The sequence below is a fragment of the Microchirus variegatus genome (genome assembly GCF_963457635.1).
Source record: "Microchirus variegatus genome assembly, chromosome: 12".
Taxonomy (NCBI): Eukaryota; Metazoa; Chordata; class Actinopteri; order Pleuronectiformes; family Soleidae; genus Microchirus; species Microchirus variegatus.
The window spans coordinates 27316491-27335444 of NC_139813.1; the positions used below are offsets into that span (position 1 = coordinate 27316491).

An 18954-nucleotide genomic window follows, 5' to 3' on the forward strand; every position below is an offset into this window, starting at 1 on the left:
GACACAGGAGCTGCTGGTCTACTGCTGCCTCGTGTGGTCACTTTGTGTCACTGAGGTCGATCTGAGTGAAGGTTTTTAAAAGCCGAATTAACAAAATAAGACATTGTAAGTTAGTGATGGAGGCAGCAGTGGATCAACAACTCCTGTGAACTCCTGTGTGCTGTGATGTTAAAATCACTGATTTTCTCTATGGACTTTGGTGTGGGAGAGTGAGTGGTTTACAAACTACAGTTTCCTGTTGTTAAAGTCTGTCTAACAGTGAAATAAAGACGTGAACGTGTTCTAAAAACGTCGTAGACTTAAACTGACGTAGATTTTATTGCACAAGTCTTTCGTTAGAGGGCAAAATATCTGTTTGTAAACTCACTCACTCTCCCACACCAAAGCCCAGAGAGAAAATCAGTGATTTTAACATCACAGCAACACAGGAGTTCACAGGAGTTGTTGATCCACTGCTGCCTCCATCATTAAGTTATAATGTCTGATTTTATCAATTCGGCTTTTGAAATTCTTCACTCAGATTTACTTCAGTGACACAAAGTGACCACACGAGGCAGCAGTAGACCAGCAGCTCCCGTGTCGCCGTGAGCTAAAATCACTGGTTTTCTCTCTATGGGCTTTGGTGCGGGAGAGTGAGTGGTAGTTTTTCCTCGTGTCTCTGTTAGCAGCCATTTTGAGAACGGGGGGGGGGGGATGAAGTCGGGGGGGAAAGGGAATGAGATGTGGAAGAAGAACAACGTGGTCTCATAAGGAACTCAGAGGCGGTCGTGCTTGAAATTACAGGTTTTATTAAGTCAGCTGCTGCTGCTGTAGCTCACACACACACACACACACACACACACACACACACACACACACACACACACACACACATTCTTGTACTTGCTGCATACTGAGGACTGGGTTGCTGACAATGTGAGGACCAGCATTTCCACTTTATAAATCAACACAATAACAAATATCTACTTCATGAATGACATCTATATAGAACTACTGGTTGCAGTACCATAAAATGTCTGCAGGTGGAGCCCCAGAGCAAAAAGGGCTGGAAAACTTTTTCGATTTTTTTTAATCTTTGGTTACAAAATTTACAAAAACGTAATACTATACTATGTCGACAAAAATGTAAAAAAAAAATTTGACCAAAAATTTTTGCTCCAAAATTGGACAAAAACGTCACACTATACTATGTCAACCAAAATTTGAAAAAATCTTTGTCAAAAAAACTTTGGTCCAAAATTTGACAAAAACGTCATACTATACTATGTCGTCCAAAAAAAAAAAAAATTTGACCAAAGAATTTTGGTCGTCCAAAATTTGACCAAAAAATTGGTCCAAAATTTGACAAAAACGTCACACTATACTATGTCAACCAAAATTTGAAAAAATCTTTGTCAAAAAAAACTTGGTCCAAAATTTGACAAAAACGTCATACTATACTATGTTGTCCAAAAAAAAAAAAATTTGACCAAAAAATTTTGGTCGTCCAAAATTTGACCAAAAAAAATTGGGTCCAAAATTTGACAAAAAAATTGGTCCAAAATTTGACAAAAACGTCACACTATACTATGTCAACCAAAATTTGAAAAAATCTTTGTCAAAAAAACTTTGGTCCAAAATTTGACAAAAACGTCATACTATACTATGTCGTCCAAAAAAAAAAAAAATTTGACCAAAGAATTTTGGTCGTCCAAATTTGACCAAAAAATTGGTCTAAAATTTGACAAAAACGTCACACTATACTATGTCAACCAAAATTTGAAAAAATCTTTGTCAAAAAAAACTTGGTCCAAAATTTGACAAAAACGTCATACTATACTATGTTGTCCAAAAAAAAAAAAATTTGACCAAAAAATTTTGGTCGTCCAAAATTTGACCAAAAAAAATTGGGTCCAAAATTTGACAAAAAAATTGGTCCAAAATTTGACAAAAACGTCACACTATACTATGTCAACCAAAATTTGAAAAAATCTTTGTCAAAAAAAACTTTGGTCCAAAATTTGACAAAAACGTCATACTATACTATGTCGTCCAAAAAAAAAAAATTTGACCAAAAAATTTTGGTCGTCCAAAATTTGACAAAAAAAAATTGGGTCCAAAATAGACAAAAAAATTGGTCCAAAATTTGACAAAAACGTCATACTATACCATGTCGTCCAAAATTAAAAAAAAATTGGACCAAAAATTTTGGGTCCAAAATTTGACAAAAACGTCACACTATACTATGTCGTCCAAATGTGAATTTTTTTTTTTTTTACAAATTGAGTATAGCATGTTATAGCAACCTAAGGAAGTGATTTCAATGAAAACAAAGTGAGGACCAGCCAAAATGTCCTCACTCTGTAAAAAAGGCCTCACTTTGTTGGTTAAAAACCCTCACTGGTCCTCAGTATGCCGCAAGTACAAGAACACACACACACACACACACACACACACACACACACACACACACACACTTTATCGCACATTATCAGACACTGTCCTCGCTGTCATTACCACCTTCTAGCATGACTCCATCCATCCCCTCTGAGAGGTAATTGAGAGAGAACAGGAGCGCGAGCAGAAAATCACCCTCGGCCTCAGCCTCACTCTGGTGTTTTACGATAAAAAAAAAATAAAACCACGACGACGTCGACGACAACAACAACAGACAATCAACGCAAACGTCTCGGTCGACGACGTTCACCGAAAGGTTTGATAAAGAAAGAGGGAGCAGGAGATGATCTTACCTGACGGTGAAGTCGTAGGAACACGATGCTAACAGCGAGGAAGTGAACGGAGAAAACTGCAGAAAAAAAAAAACACAGAAGAAAAAATAAAAACTTGATTTAAGATTTTACACACTTTCCTGACGTCCAACAATTTGTTTTTTTATATTTTATTATATTTCTACCAACAAGTTTTTCAAGCGACGGTGACACACACCAGACCCCATAGAGAAAATCAGTGTTTTTAACATCACAGGGACACAGGAGCTGCTGGTCTACCGCTGCCTCGTGTGGTCACTTTGTGTCACTGAGGGACGTCCGAGGGAAGATTTTTAAAAGCCGAATTGACAAAATAACTCATCTGAAGTTAGTGATGGAGGCACCAGTGGATCAACAACTCCTGTGTCGCTGTGATGTTAAAGTCACTGAAATCAGTGATTTTCTCTATGGGGTTTTGTATTGAAGACGACGATGATGAGTTTATCCACTGAATTAAAAGACTCAATTTCACGTCTTAAGAAGTGTGAGGCAGACTTTTCCAACAGGAAACTGTGTGTGTCTGTGTGTGTGTGTGTGTGTGTCCTTATTAGGTCCATTTTAGTGGGCGTTTTGATGCTGTCACACTCAGCTCTGCGTTTTGCCGGAAAACGGTGTCGTCACATGACACTTGAGACATAGTGTGTGTGTGTCTGTGCGTGTGTCTGTGTGTGTCTGTGCGTGTGTGTGTGTGCGTCTGTGCGTGTGTCTGTGTGTGTGTGTGTGCGTGCGTGTCTGTGTGTGTGTGTGTGTGTGTGTGTGTCTGTGCGTGTGTCTGTGTGCTTGTGTGCGTGTGTCTGTGTGCGTGTGTCTGTGTGCGTGTGCGCGTGGGCGTGTGTGTGTCTGTGCGTGTGTGTGTCTGTGTGCGTCTGCGTGTGTCTGTGTGCGTGCGTGTGTGTGTGTCTGTGTGTGTCTGTGCGTGTGTGTGCGTGTCTGTGCGTGTGCGTGTGTCTGTGCGTGTGTGCGTGTGTGTGTGCGTGTCTGTGTGTCTGTGTGTGCGTGTGCGAGTGTGTACCTTGACTCTGCGGATGGCGTAGTTGTGACCCCTCAGTCGAGCGACAGGCTGTCGTACGTTCCTCAGGTCCCACACACACACACTGCAGTCGACCGAGCCTGTGGCCACGATGTTCTACACACAAACACACAAACAAACAAACAAACAGAAGCTAAAACGTGTCGATAATGTGCTTTTGTTTTGAAAAAACACTCCACTTTAAACGAAGTGAAACAATAACGTGACGAAATTGCTCACTGAGCACGTTATCGTTGGCGTTTTGCATCGTGAAAATAACACCTTAGACCTGGTCACCTGGTCGTATTTGCTCCAATCGCAGCTCAGGACCTCGGCGTGGTGAGCGGCGACGACCAATCGGCAGGCGGCGGCTTTCGCGTCCCAGACTCTGAGCGTCCCGTCGCCTGAGGCAAGGAAACCACAGATGATTTTAAATACTTAAATATTCATTTAAATGAACTTAAATATAAAAAAAAACCCAGCATGGATACAGAGAAAAACCTGAACTGTCCCTTTAAGACCAACACACACACACACACACACACACACACACAGAGAAGAGTTAAAGTGTCCATGATGGAATCAATGAAGAGCAGGACACTGTGTGTGTGTGTGTGTGTGTGTGTGTGTGTGTGTGTGTGTGTGTGTGTGTGTGTGTGTGTGTGTGTGAGCAGATGTGAGTGTTCAGTGAAACAGTTTAACGCTGCATTTCTTTTTGCTGCAGCAACAAAGAGCAACTGGCTGTGTGTGTGTGTGTGTGTGTGTGTGTGTGTGTGTGTGTGTGTGTGTGTGTGTGTGTGTGTGTGTGTGTCCATTCCGCAGTGCATTAAAGGCTGACTTTTGTAAAAAAGGGTCTCGGTCTATTACACCAGGTATCTCTGCTGTATCAGCAGATTCTGCTCACACACACACACACACACACACACTACACACTACACACACACACACTTTTTTCCTGTCCTGAACCTTTAATTTCCTGGTTTAAAAACAACACACACACACACACACACACACACACACACACTCTCTCCCTCGCTCTCCTGAGGTCATTGAACTCATCGTGACACATCGCAGGAACTAACTCCGCCCCCACGCGGTCAAGACGGACAGCTAGAACATCGAACGCCGCGTTCACACTCAAAGCGACGCATTCCTCGCGACGGGAAACTAAAGGTGAGCCCACTCACTCTCCCACACCAAAGTCCATACAGAAAATCAGCGATTTTAGCTCGCGGCGGGGACAACGGGAGCTGCTGGTCTGCTGCTGCTGCCTCGTGTGGTCACTTTGTGTCACTGAGGGAAGTCTGAGTGAAGATTTTTAAAAGCCGAATTGACAAAATAAGACATTGTAAGTTAGTGATGGAGGAAGCAGTGGATCAACAACTCCTGTGTTGGAAAAAAAATGTGTTAAGTGTTAAAATCGCTGGTTTTCTCTATGAGGTTTGGTGTGGGAGAGTGAGTGGTTTACAAACTTCAGTTTACACAAGGAAAAGTCCGTCTCACAGTGAAGATAAAGACGTGAACGTGTTCTGAAGATAGTGTTAACTTAAATTAACGTAGATTTTATTGCACAAGTCTTTCGTTAGAGGGTAAAAGATCTGTTTGTAAACTCACTCACTCTCCCAAACCAAACTCCATAGAGAAAACCAGTGATTTTAACATTTAACACTTTTTTTTTTTCACACAGGAGTTGTTGATCCACTGCTGCCTCCATCACTAACTTCAAATGTCTTATTTGGTCAATTCGGCTTTTGAAATTCTTCATTCAGATTTATTTCAGTGACACAAAGTGACCACACGAGGCAGCAGTAGACCAGCAGCTCCTGTGTTCCCACCAACTAAAATCACTCATTTTCTCTATGGGCTTTGGTGGTTCTCGACAGCACAGCAGGGGGCGCTCACAGTGCTGACCTCATACTACGCCTTTAAACGCACGCGTGACACTCGTGACCTTTTACGTCCATCGGTCGGAGCGGATCGATAAAAGCCAAATCGGGTTTTGTTTCCATGACGACATCACATTTTTCTCTCACGTTGACGTTGACAATTTTTCAACCATAAAAAAAACACCCGGAGGTCATGTGATCGCCTCTGCTGCTCCTGGTCATGATAGGACAGGATCTGGGTCCAGGACCAGGACCAGGACCAGGACCAGGACCAGGTCCTGGTCCTGGTCCTGGGTCCAGGTCCTGCTGCAGCTCAGACACACTTCAGTAAATAAACGAGTGTTTTTCTTTTTGAGTGCGATCATAAATCTGCAGCTCTGTAAACGACGGCCGCGGCTCGATCGATCAATAAGAGCCAATCAGTGAAGTGTTTTCCCTCCGACGGCTTCATCCACTGAGACACCATGAGTTTCTGCATCACACTGTGTTTGTGAGGTTTATACGAAGAACTCGACAATCATTTATGGTACGTTTAGACGATTATTTTACTCGTATAATTGATTTGGTGCAATGTAAAATTATGAAAATGCTGAAAATCAGAGCGAGAGAGCAAACCACTCACTCTCCCGCACCAAAGCCCACAGAAGAAAATCAGTGATTTTAACATCACAGGGGACACAGGAGCTGCTGGTCTACTGCTGCCTCGTGTGGTCACTTTGTGTCACTGAGGTTAATCTGAGTGAAGATTTTTAAAAGCCGAATTGACAAAATCAGTCATTGTAAGTTAGCGATGGAGGCAGCAGTGGATCAACAACTCCTGTGAACTGTGTGTGTTGCTGTGATGTTAAAATCACTGATTTTCTCTATGGGCTTTGGTGTGGGAGAGTGAGTGAGTTTACAAACAGATATTTTGCCCTCTAACGAAAGACTTGTGCACTAAAATCTACGTCAGTTTAAGTCTACGACGTCTTCAGAACATGTTCATGTCTTTATTTCACTGTTAGACAGACTTTTCTTTGTGTAACACCAACTCTCCCACACCAAAGTCACTCACTCTCCTACACCAAAGTCCATAGAGAAAACCAGTGATTTTAACATCACAGGGACACAGGAGTTCACAGGAGTTGTTGATCCACTGCTGCCTCCATCACTATGTTATAATGACTGATTTTGTCAATTCGGCTTTAAAAATCTTAATTCAGATTGACCTCAGTGACACAAAGTGACCACACGAGGCAGCAGTAGACCAGCAGCTCCTGTGTCCCCGTGAGCTAAAAATCACTGATTTTCCTCTATGGGCTTTGGTGTGGGAGAGTGAGTGGTTTACAAACCACTCAGGATGAGGGAAAAGAAGAGGAAAACAGTAAGTTGAAGATGAGCTGCAGCGACTGCTGCTGCTGCTCGAGGTGGAGAAATTTGTTCAGCGCTCAGGCAAATTATGAGAAGGAGAGGCAGAGAGGAGCATGGGAAAACCCGATAAGCTTATCAGAATGAGAAACCACCTCCCCCTCTTCATCCTCCTCCTCATCCTCATCCTCCTCCTCGCTCTCCGCTCATGCTAACGTCACCAGAGGGGAAGCCTCCACAGACGGAGATAAGGCAGTGATTCTCCACTCGAGCTAAAACAACCCACACACACACACACACACACACACACACGGATTAATCCACAGTAATTACCTTCACAGATTTTATTCTGAAACGTGTGCTCGTTTATCTCCTCTCCACTTCCTGTGCGAGAGAATCTACGACGTAAAAACAATCCTCACCGACACCGAGTCTCCACTAACGCTGTCATGTTAGCGACATATTTATTGCTAATGGTTTTTTGATGTTAGTGACGAGTTTTTTTTTCAAGTTAGCGCTGTTTTTCGCTGATGCTAGCAGCATGATTTGTTGCTAATGTTAGTCTTTTGAGATGTCAGTAACGTGTTTTTATAGCATTAGTACCACGCTTGTCATGTTAGCGACATATTTATTGCTAATGTTATTTTTTTTTATGTTAGTGACGTGTTTTTTTCAAGTTAGCGCTGTTTTCAGGTGATGCTAGCAGCACGATTTGTTGCTAATGTTAGTCTTTTGTGATGTCAGTAACATGTTTTTATAGCATTAGTACCATGTTGTGTCATGTTAGCGACATATTTATTGCTAATGTTAGGTTTTTTGATGTTAGTGACGTGTTTTTTTTCCAAGTTAGCGCTGTTTTTCGCTGATGCTAGCAGCACTTTGTTGCTAATGTTAGGTTTTTGTGATGTCATTAGCCTGTTTTTATGGCATTCGTACCATGTTTGTCATGTTAGCAACATATTTATTGCTAATGTTAGTTTTTTTTGTTAGTGACGTGTTAAGAAGTTAGCGATGTTTTTCGCTGATGCTAGCAGCACGTTTGTTGCTAATGTTAGGTTTTTTTTAACGTTAGTACTACGTTTCTGTCAATGTTAGCAGTTTTGAGATTTTTCTTGTTTTTTAATGAAGATTGTGACGTTCTGCGAAGTATTTCCCACATACCTGATGTTGTTTGTAATATTAGCGACGCGTGCTTGTCATGTTTTGCGATTAGTGTGATAGCGTAACGTGTTTTCTGTAACTTTATTAACGCGTGTTAGCAAAGCATTTTTGTATTGTACGTTAAATTCACGGACGTTTATAATTTCGCCAAACACTAAATCTATTAACGAGTCAAGAAGCAAATAACGAACGTCATTTTGGGACCAAGACGCTGTTTAGTTGTTAGGGTTAGCATGTTAGCATGTCAAATCATTCTATTTTCCTGAAGTTAGTGATCTGATTGTTTTTAATTGTTGTTTTATTCCCACGCGGTTAACTCCCGTTGGCAGCTGCTGTTGCGTTGTGCTGGCGTCGGATCAGACGTGAGCGCAGGACGCGCAGCAGAGCTAACGGCTTTAACGTGCTCAATCACACACACAGATGGTTTTATCGCAGAAGGTCAGAAGCTCGGTAAATGGTTTAGCGCAGCTCCAGAGCTTCAGCGCAGGATTTATCACATCAGATCAAAACATAATGAGCTCGCTCTGACCGCTGCACTTTAAATAAGCCTTTAATTACATTCACCGCAAAACCACGGTTACATGAAGTATAATGTAAATACAGTAGATATTTTAAGTACGTTTTATTTAATAAACACACTTAAATTATTATTTTAAAGGGTATTTCAATATAATTTAGCTGCTTAACAAAACATCCACCTCATAAAATCTAGCTACGATATCTTTTCACGTCTTTATCTCACTGTTTGTAAACCACTCACTCTCCCACACCAAACCCCATAGAGAAAATCGGCGATTTAAGCTTTTTTAAACCTCACAGCGCACAGGAGTTGTTGATCCACTGCTGCCTCCATCACTAAGTTCAAATTAGTTATTTTGTCAATTCAGCTTTTAAAAACCTTCACTCAGATTGACCTCAGTGACACAAAGTGACCACACGAGGCAGCAGTAGACCAGCAGCTCCTGTGTCCCTGTGATGCTAAAATCACTGGTTTTCTCTATGGGCTTTGGTGTGGGAGAGTGAGTGGTTTACAAACTTCAGGAAAAGTCCGTCTCACAGTGAAATAAAGACGTGAACGTGTTCTTAAAGTCGTCGTAGACTAAAACTTAGACGTTGATTTTATTAGCCTAGCCTTTTTTAAAGGTTAAGTGGGCGACATGGGTTTGTGGCATCAGAGCGAGCTGCACACTCCTGCTGCTCCTCTTCCTCACTCTGAACTCAATCGATCGCTGTCATTGATCTCAAAAGATAAAAATAAAACACTCATCATCACCACGTCCTCCTGCCTCTGAAATCTTCCGCTCGCTCTCCAAAAAAACCAAAAACCAATTAACCCAAAACTCATTAGCCAACAAGTTTAAGAGAGAGACGTGAAAACAGCTGCTCTCTGCAATCTGATCAGAGAGCTGACGGAACACAAGGCTCCGCCCCCTCACACACACACACACACACACACACACACACAGTAAAGATAACCCCAGCTCTGCCTCCGGATACGAACCAACTCATCCCTGAATGCGTTGAGAGAAGAAGACGACGAGGACGAGTTTCAATAGATTCACAATTGACGTTACAAAGTTACCGTTTTTGATCCATTTGTTACAAATTTTGTAACATTTCAGGAAATTATCCATTTGCTCTGATGCACTTTGACAGTGAGCTGACTTTCTTCTCAAAAACAAAAAGTATCTCGGAATGACTTGAAATTTACCATCATAATAGTCGGCATCACCCTGAACAAGGATCCGTCGAAAATATTTGCAAACCTCTTAAGGAATAATTTTAATGAATTTTTCAAAATTCAGGAAAAGATCCATTTGCCCTGATGCACTTTGACAGTGAGCTGACTTTAAAAAAAAAAAAAAAAAAAGTATCTCGGAATGACTTGAAATTTACCATCATAATAGTCGGCATCACCCTGAACAAGGATCTGTTGAAAATATTTGAAAATTTCTTAAGGAATAATTCTGATGAATTTTTAAAATTCAGGAAATTATACATTAGCCCTGATGCACTTTGACAGTGAGTTGACTTTCTTCTCAAAAACAAAAAGTATCTCGGAATTAGTTGAAATTTACCATCATAATAGTCAGCATCGCCCTGAACAAGGATCTGTTGAAAATATTTGCAAATCTCTTAAGGAATAATTTTAATGAATTTTTGAATTTCACGAAATTATCTTTGCACTGATGCACTTTGACAGTGAGCTGACTTTAAAAAAAAAAAAAAAAAAAGTATCTCGGAATGACTTGAAATTTACCATCATAATAGTCGGCATCGCCCTGAACAAGGATCTGTTGAAAATATTAGAACATTTCTTAAGGAATAATTTTGATGAATTTTTGAATTTCACGAAATTACCTTGCACTGATGCACTTTGACAGTGAGCTGACTTTCTTCAAAAAAACAAAAAGTATCTCGGAATGACTTGAAATTCACCATCATAATAGTCGGCATCGCCCTGAACAAGGATCTGTTGAACATATTTGAAAATTTCTTAAGGAATAATTTTGATGAATTTTTGAATTTCAGGAAATTATCCATTTGCCCTGATGCACTTTGACAGTGAGCTGACATAAAAAAAAAAAAAAAAAGTATCTCGGAATGACTTGAAATTTACCATCATAATAGTCGGCATCACCCTGAACAAGAATCTGTTGAAAATATTTGCAAATTTCTTAAGGAATAATTTTAATGAACTTTTTAAAATTCAGGAAATTATCCATTTGCCCTGATGCACTTTGACAATGAGCTGACTTTTCTTCTCAAAAACAAAAAGTATCTCGGAATGACTTGAAATTTACCATCATAATAGTCGGCATCGCCCTGAACAAGTATCAGTCGAAAATATTTGCAAATCTCTTAAGAAATAATTTTAATGAATTTTTTAAAATTCAGGAAAAGATCCATTTGCCCTGATGCACTTTGACAGTGAGCTGACATAAAAAAAAAAAAAAAGTATCTCGGAATGACTTGAAATTTATCAACATAATAGTCGGCATCGCCCTGAACAAGGATCAGTTGAAAATATTTGCAAATCTCTTACGGAATAATTTTAATGAATTTTTGGAATTCACGAAATCATCCATTTGCCCTGATGCACTTTGACAGTGAGCTGAGTTTCTTCTCAAAAACAAAAAGTATCTTGGAATGACTTGAAATTTATCATCATAATAGTCGGCATCACCCTGAACAAGGATCTGTTGAAAATATTTGAAAATTTCTTAAGGAATAATTTTGATGAATTTTTGAATTTCAGGAAATGATCCGTTTGCCCTGATGCACTTTGACAGTGAGCTGACATAAAAAAAAAAAAAAAAAGTATCTCGGAATGACTTGAAATTTCCCATCATAATAGTCGGCATCGCTCTGAACAAGGATCCGTCGAAAATATTTGCAAATCTCTTAAGGAATAATTTTAATGAATTTTTGAAATTCAGAAAATTATACGTTTGCACTTTGACAGTGAGCTGAGTTTAAAAAAAAATAAAAAATCTCGGAATGACTTGAAATTTACCTTTACCGCATTTTTATACTAACAAAATAAAAGCTTCATAAATGTAACAGTGTTGTTAAGTTTCCCTTTAACTGCAGAGCAGGAAGCTGTAAATCTGGACGATAGCTTCAGGGTTTTCATTAAATCACTGACTGACCACCATCATCATCACCATCATCATCATCATCATCATCATCGTCATCATCATCTGTCAGGTCTCACCTGAGGCTGAAGCAAAGCATGCTGGGATGTGAGGCGACCAAACGGAGCTGTAGACGACCCCTTCGTGACCTCTGAGAGTGGTCAGTGAGCGGCTGAGAGTCGGATCCCACTGGGCAAAAAAACAAAACAATAACCTTGTATTAGCAACATTTTACAATAAAGTTTTTAAAGTCTTTTTTCACGAGATTAAATAAATAAATAAATAAATAAATAAATAAAAATCTCACCACTTTCAAAGTCTGATCCCAGGAGCCAGAGACGATGAGGTTCTCTCCTCTGGTCTGACTCCAGTCTACAGAGTACACCTGCAGTTTTCAAAATAAAAGTCTCACTTTCTGTTTGTTCACGCTAAAACATAAAGTCACAGTTTTCAAAATAAAAGTCTCACTTTCTGTCCAGACACACTAAAACATGTAGTGACATTTTTCAATATAAAAGTCTCACTTTATGCACACTAAAAGACAAAGTCACAGTTTTCAAAATAAAAGTCACAGTTTCCGTTTGTTCCCGCTAAAACATAGAGCCACAGTTTTCAAAATAAAAGTCTCACTTTCTGTGCAGACACTAAAACATGTAGTCACATTTTTCAAAATAATAGTCTCACTTTATGCACACTTGAACACAGTCAGTTTTCAAAATAAAAGTCTCAGTTTCCGTTTGTTCACGCTAAAACATAGAGCCCCAGTTTTCAAAATAAAAGTCTCACTTTCTGTCCAGACACACTAAAACATGTAGTCACATTTTTCAATATAAAAGTCTAACTTTATGCACACTAGAACACAGTCAGTTTTCAAAATAAAAGTCTCAGTTTCAGTTTGTTCACACGACAACATAAAGTCATAGTTTTCAAAATAAAAGTTTCTGTTTCTGTTTGTTAACACTAAAACATAAAGCCACAGTTTTCAAAATAAAAGTCTCACTCTCTTTCTATACACACCAAAACATAAAGTCACAGTTTACAAAATAAAAGTCTCGGTATCTGTTCACGCTAAAACATAAAATAACAGTTTTCAAAATGAAAGTCTCACTTTCTGTCCATACACACTAAAACATAGTCACAGTTTTCAAAATAAAAGTCCCAGTCTCTGTTTCTTCACACTAAAACATAAAGTCACAGATTTCAAATTAAAAGTCTCAATTTCTGTTTTTTCACACTAAAACATAAAGCCACAGTTTTCAAAATAAAAGTCTCACTTTCTGTCCATACACACCAAAACAGTCAATTTTCAAAATAAGTCTAAATTTCTGTTTGTTGACACTAAAACTAAAAGTCAGTTTTCAAAATAAAAGTCCCAGTTTCTTTTTCTTCATGCTAAAACATAAAATCACAGATTTCAAAATAAAAGTCTCTGTTTGTTAGTTCACACTACAATATAAAGTCACAGTTTTCAAAATAAAAGTCTCTGTTTGTTAGTTCACACTAAAACATAAAGCCAGAGTTTCTGCCCATACACACAAACACACAGTGAGCATTTTCAAAATAAAAGTCAGAGTATCTGTTTGTTCACGCTGAACCACAAAGTCAGTATTTTCAAAACAAAAGCCTCCGTTTCTGTTTCTCCGTGCAAAAATGATGCAGGGGTGTGTGTGTGTGTGTGTGTGTGTGTGTGTGTACCTCTTGAGTGTGTTCTCTGGTCACCCTCAGCGGAGCGCTGTGATTGGCCGTGTCCCACAGCTGCAGGCTGCCGTCTCCGCCCCCAGCGACCAACACGTGCTCGTTGGTTTCGCTCCACGTCACGTCAAACAGACCGTCGCTCCACTCCCAGCTGACACACACACACACAGTACACACACGTATACAGTATATATGTACATGTACGTGTCTATATATACGTATATATATATAAATATATGTATGTACCTTCTGAACAGAGTAACTCCAGAGTCAGACTCGTCTAGGACCAGCAGAGAACCACAGCCTGTCAAGAAAAACAATGAATTTTATTTAGATTACGAGTTTAAGTAAATGTCCACAGGTGTGTGTGTGTGTGTGTGTGTGTGTGTGTGTGTGTGTGTGTGTGTATACACACTGACCAGTGAGGCCGTAGAACTGCGAGGCAGCGCAGGCGAATCTGTGAGGCAGGAACGGAGACGCTTCCACGGCGTAACCGTGACGACCCGGGCTGCGAAACACCTTCATCGTCGTCAGCGGCAGCTGCACCTGCAGCCTCACAGCGCCACCTGCTGGAGACGCAGAGAAGTGCACGAGAGAGAGGGAGACGCTCGTGAGCACGCGAATAAAAGTTCCTCTTTAAGAAATCCTGATTCTTGACGATTAATAACAAAATATCGACATCATTTTCTCTACATCGTGTTTTTAATCTTAATCCTGATTTAAATAAATAAAACATTAATAAATATGAGACAATAATTCATAGATAAAATGCATTAAATCTGGAATTTTTCATTTGTATGTATGGACTTTTTGATCTATTTGTGGGTGTTTGCCTGTTCCTGTGGCGCCCCCAGTGGACAAAAAATACAGTGTACAGTCTGTGGTCAGGATAAGTTTATAAAATGAAGAAATTATCATCTTTAATAATAATTACAACAATAATTAATACCATTATTATTATTCTAAACACATCTGAAGTGATGTACAATAAAGGTAATAATGACATTTTTACGTTTTTAAGGTTTAAAATAATCATTTTAAAGAAACTGAAGTTTTGATTAAATCTTAATGAAGACATTTGGTTATTTACATTCAGATAAAACACACGTGTCGTTCCTTGTTGAGCTGATGACGTAAAAGTGCATAAAAATCTTCATTTAAAGCTGATTTCACGTCTGTTTGTTTAGTTTAAAACCAGCAAATGTCATTTCGTCAGAGTATAAATGTGATTAAAGCAGTAAAAAGAAAGTCACTCACACACGAAGTGAAACGAGCTGCTGCAGGAAAAACAGACACAAAAATCAAAACCACGCCGTTTTAAAGGACATTTGCGGACGTGACGTCACGCCCACGCGCTTGAAACGACCGTAAATAACAATAAAAAACAAAATAAACATCTGTAAACATCCGTGAACGCTTCATAAATCCACCTGCACTCGTTTCTCTCTCTCAACTCTCGAAGCGCACACTTAACTGTTTACTTCCGGGTTTTTAATCAGCTGACCGGAGAACCCGGATGGAAGCAGCTTCAGCTGTAGTACACGGGAGGCGTCGCTAGAGAGCGGTGTTTCCACACTTTAAATACAAATAAAAATAATGATTTTAACCTCATATTACTGCAAAATAATTATAAGAATATTAAAAATAATTCGGTTTTTTTTATGCCCCGCCCCTTTCCAAACTGAGAGCTTTGAGCAGAACTCTCTGTGCTTTTAGGTGATTTTAAGAAAAACTACAAGTCATATGAAAATAAAAACAACACACGGGGTTAGAGGACGACCACGGCAACGTTTATATGTCAAAATGATCTGTGTGGGTCGGAAAATGTGGTCAGGAGAAGAGTTTGTGTAGAGATTTTTACTCTAGTGGCGCAATACACACTCATTATAAAATCTGAAAACGTCCCAAAAAAATGTACAATATTTAAATTGCGATTGTTTCAAAACCGTAATATGTATCAAAATTTTGATTTAGGTGAAAAAAAGTCCAAAGTCTTGTGATCGGTTAAGAGTTTGAACCACGTCTCTACGTTAAAGTACATCGACACAGTGACGCTGCAAAGTGGGCGGGGTTGTGGTCAACTTTTCAAGCGTTTCCCATTGATGTGTGCGTGTAAATTCTTTGCAGTTTTTTGCGATTTTTGTCGCCATGGTTACTCGAAACGGCGAGTGTTGATATACGACATTTTGGGGTTACGACGACAGTACGACTGCAGCACTGGAGGAGTTTTTTTTTTTTTATTATAAACAGCAACAAAAAAAGGTCCATGATCGTAAAAACGCGCGCGTCGTGAATCCAAACGCGTTTCCTGGTCCTGCGTCTCAGTCACGTGATCAGGTGAAGTGGGCGGGGCCAAACTGGGCCTCGTGCAGCAGCTGCTGGATCCGGGTCCTGAGCAGCGACTGTTTCTCGGGGCTCAGCCGCCTCACGGCCGGCGCCAGGCTGAGCAGGAAGAGCGTGACGTCGTCTCTCCGGTCCAGCTCCAGGATCCGCTCCAGGTTCCTCTCCCTGCTCTCCGACCGCCTCAGGAAGGCCTCCAGCAGCAGGCCGTCGTCGTTGCTCCGCCCCTTCGCCCGGGCCGGTCTGCGGCGGTTGACGCTGAGCTCCGCCTCCTCCTGCTCCAGCTCCTCCTCCTCCTCGTCTGTGTGGTCTAAAATCATCTCCCGAGGTGGCGGCGAGCGCCCGGGGGCGTGGCGGAGCTGCATGGGCTGGAGGTCGTGATGTCGCAGGAACTCGGGCGCCGTCAGCTGATCCGAGGGCTGCGAGGGAGAGTGTGAAGAAGATGAGGATGAAGTTAAAATCAGTGTGTGTCTGTGTGTGTGTTTGACGTCACCTCGATCTTTGCGTCTTTGAGCCTCGCGACGTCTCCGTTGGCGGGGGACGGCCGCTTCCTCTGGACAAACTCCGAGAAGGACGAGGACGAGGACGTGGCGTCTGCGACGGCGACGCCTGGGAAGAGAAAATTAAGAAAATTCAGTTTGTAAAACCACTCACTCTCCCACACCAAAGCCCATAGAGAAAACCCGGTGATTTTAGCTCGCGGGGACACAGGAGCTGCTGGTCCTCTGCTGCCTCGTGCGGTCACTTTGTGTCACTGCAGTAAATCTGAACGGGGGATTTTAAAAGCCGAATTCACTAAAATCAGTCATTGTAACTCGGTGATGGAGGCAGCAGTGGATCAACAACTCCTGTGAACTCCTGTGTGCTGTGATGTTAAAATCACTGATTTTCTCTATGGGCTTTGGTGTGGGAGAGTGAGCGGTTTACAAACTTCAGTTTCTCTGTTGGATGAAGACGTAGAGATACTGTCGACGGAGTCTTCAGATCCTGAACGCAAGAGCATAAAAAGTACAGAACAAATGTCTAAAATGAAACGTCCACACACACCGTATGGGTCGTCGTCGTCGCTCCGCACCTCCGTGGTCGCGCCGCAGCCCGTCGCGTCGACGGCGTGCAGGTGCGAGGGCGGCGTCTCCAGGGCCCAGCCGTTGGTGCCCGCCGCCCTGGCGTCGATGAACGGGTTGAGGAAGGACAGGATGGACGAATATCTCCATGGCCTGTAGTTGAAGAGGCCGACGCCGCTCTCTCGCCGCTCCTTCTCGCGCTGCCTCTCCCTCCGGTGTTGGTCTCTGAGCGTCTTCCACTTCCTCCGGCATTCAGACTCTGAGGAAACAAACAAAATATTACATGATTTACACGCAACAGAATAAAATACATGTATGTGAAATATTACAGATTATTATTGCATTGAATTTATTGTGGGTTGGTTTGTTTAAATCCCTCCAAACACCTCTGTAACTTTCTTTAAAATACACATTTTCATTTATTTTTCAACCCTTTTAATCCCCACCTACTCTCAATGTACGTATATTTTAAATTCTATTAACATTTCCCTTTAAGTCTGTTATCTTTAGCACCATTTAATTTAAAATAATAAAAAAATTGCCTGTTTTATCACAGCTCACTAAAACATTTAATTTATGTTTTTACCGTTTTGTTGACTGATTTTCTGTAACATATACATAATCGAGTTTGATTTTTAATCCAAAATAAAGTATATTTTATAATATAAACTGATTTAGCAGTTTATTAGGAACAGCTGGCTCTTTTTTCTTAAATATTTAATACTTTTTCACCGTTTTTTCTTCAGTTATTTTAGTTTATTCGTCCTCGGTCGGAACTAGTGTTCGTGGAGCCGAGATTCACAGCCGGACCACATTAAGACACGGACACATTGTTTTGATCTCGTTCAGCGGAGGATTTCGTACACATTTCAAATAAATAAAGTGTATTATTTGCCCGCAGTCGTAAACGAACGCTGTTCTCTTCGCGTAGACGAGCTCTCTTTGCAGTTTATTGTTGTTTACGTTGTTGTTTTTGTTACCGGGGAAAGCGACGATCTCCGCCACCTGCCGCCAGGCGTCGCTCCTCATGTTTAAGTCTCTGTACGTCGGCGAGTTTGTGTCGTAAAGACTCGGGAAACTGGAAACCGCCATGATGAGTTTATACTCCATGATTCTTCTTCATTTGTGTAATAACTCAAACTTGTATCCGCCTGAATGAGCGGAGGCAGAGGAGTGAAGGGAGAGAGAGAAAAAAACAACAACAGCTATGCACTTCCGTTTCCGGTGTGACTGTAAACAAACGCGATTGGCTGCAGTTGTTTCCCTCTGCCTGTGGTGGGAGGAGTCCCGCCCACAACCTGCCTCTGATTGGCAGAATCTCATCTCCTTCCCTGATTTTAACCAATCAACGACGACCAAAGGGAATTTTTATATATATATATATATTATTTTTAAAAATAATAATAATCCAGATTTTCCGATTATCCATTTAAGACAAAAGATGAAAATATATATTTGTATATAAAATGAAATTAAAAATGAAATAAAAACATAAATAAACAAACAAACAAAAAAACACACTATAATGTGACCCAACAGTTTTCACAATAAAAGTCTCTCCTCCTGTCTGTCCACACTGAAATATGACCAAGCCGTCTCACTTTCTTATCATCCACACAGTTTCCAAAATAAAAGTCTCAGTTTTTGTTCGTCCACACAAAAACACAGTGGTACAGTTTTCAAAATAAAAGTCTCAGTTTTTGTTCGTCCGCACGAAGACACAGTGATACAGTTTCCAAAATAAAAGTCTCATTTTCTTTTCGTCCACACAGTTTCCAAAATAAAAGTTTCACTTTCTTTTCGTCCACACAGTTTCCAAAATAAAAGTCTCATTTTCTTTTCAGCCACACAGTTTCCAAAATAAAAGTCTCACTTTCTTTACATCCACACAGTTTCCAAAATAAAAGTCTCATTTTCTTTTCGTCCACACAGTTTCCAAAATAAGTCTCATTTTCTTTTCATCCACACAGTTTCCAAAATAAAAGTCTCACTTTCTTTTCATCCACACAGTTTCCAAAATAAAAGTCTCATTTTCTTTTCAGCCACACAGTTTCCAAAATAAAAGTC

At 40.5% G+C, this 18954-nt stretch overlaps 2 protein-coding genes across 2 annotated transcripts in view; both read right to left on the reverse strand.

Moving 5' to 3' along the window:
* The window catches only part of pex7 (peroxisomal biogenesis factor 7), a 26787-nt gene extending 11861 nt beyond the window's left edge, over positions 1-14926 (reverse strand). The window contains exons 1-9 of the mRNA XM_083898398.1: positions 14741-14926; positions 13903-14052; positions 13730-13787; positions 13484-13634; positions 12096-12173; positions 11869-11977; positions 4054-4160; positions 3760-3873; positions 2730-2785 (exon numbers count right to left, since the gene is read on the reverse strand). Of these exons, the coding sequence (XP_083754524.1) occupies positions 2730-2785; positions 3760-3873; positions 4054-4160; positions 11869-11977; positions 12096-12173; positions 13484-13634; positions 13730-13787; positions 13903-14008 (779 nt within the window). The 5' untranslated portion in view covers positions 14009-14052; positions 14741-14926. The remainder of the gene's footprint in view (positions 1-2729; positions 2786-3759; positions 3874-4053; positions 4161-11868; positions 11978-12095; positions 12174-13483; positions 13635-13729; positions 13788-13902; positions 14053-14740) is intronic.
* Positions 14927-15803: 877 nt separating this feature from the next.
* Positions 15804-18025, reverse strand: LOC310935108 (uncharacterized protein). Its single transcript, XM_083898947.1, has 4 exons — positions 17868-18025; positions 16871-17146; positions 16317-16432; positions 15804-16242 (listed from the first exon to the last, which is right to left on the reverse strand). Exons 1-4 carry the CDS (start codon positions 17995-17997, stop codon positions 15817-15819), a joined length of 948 nt encoding a protein of 315 aa, XP_083755073.1. The 5' UTR covers positions 17998-18025; the 3' UTR covers positions 15804-15816.
* Positions 18026-18954: the final 929 nt, after the last annotated feature.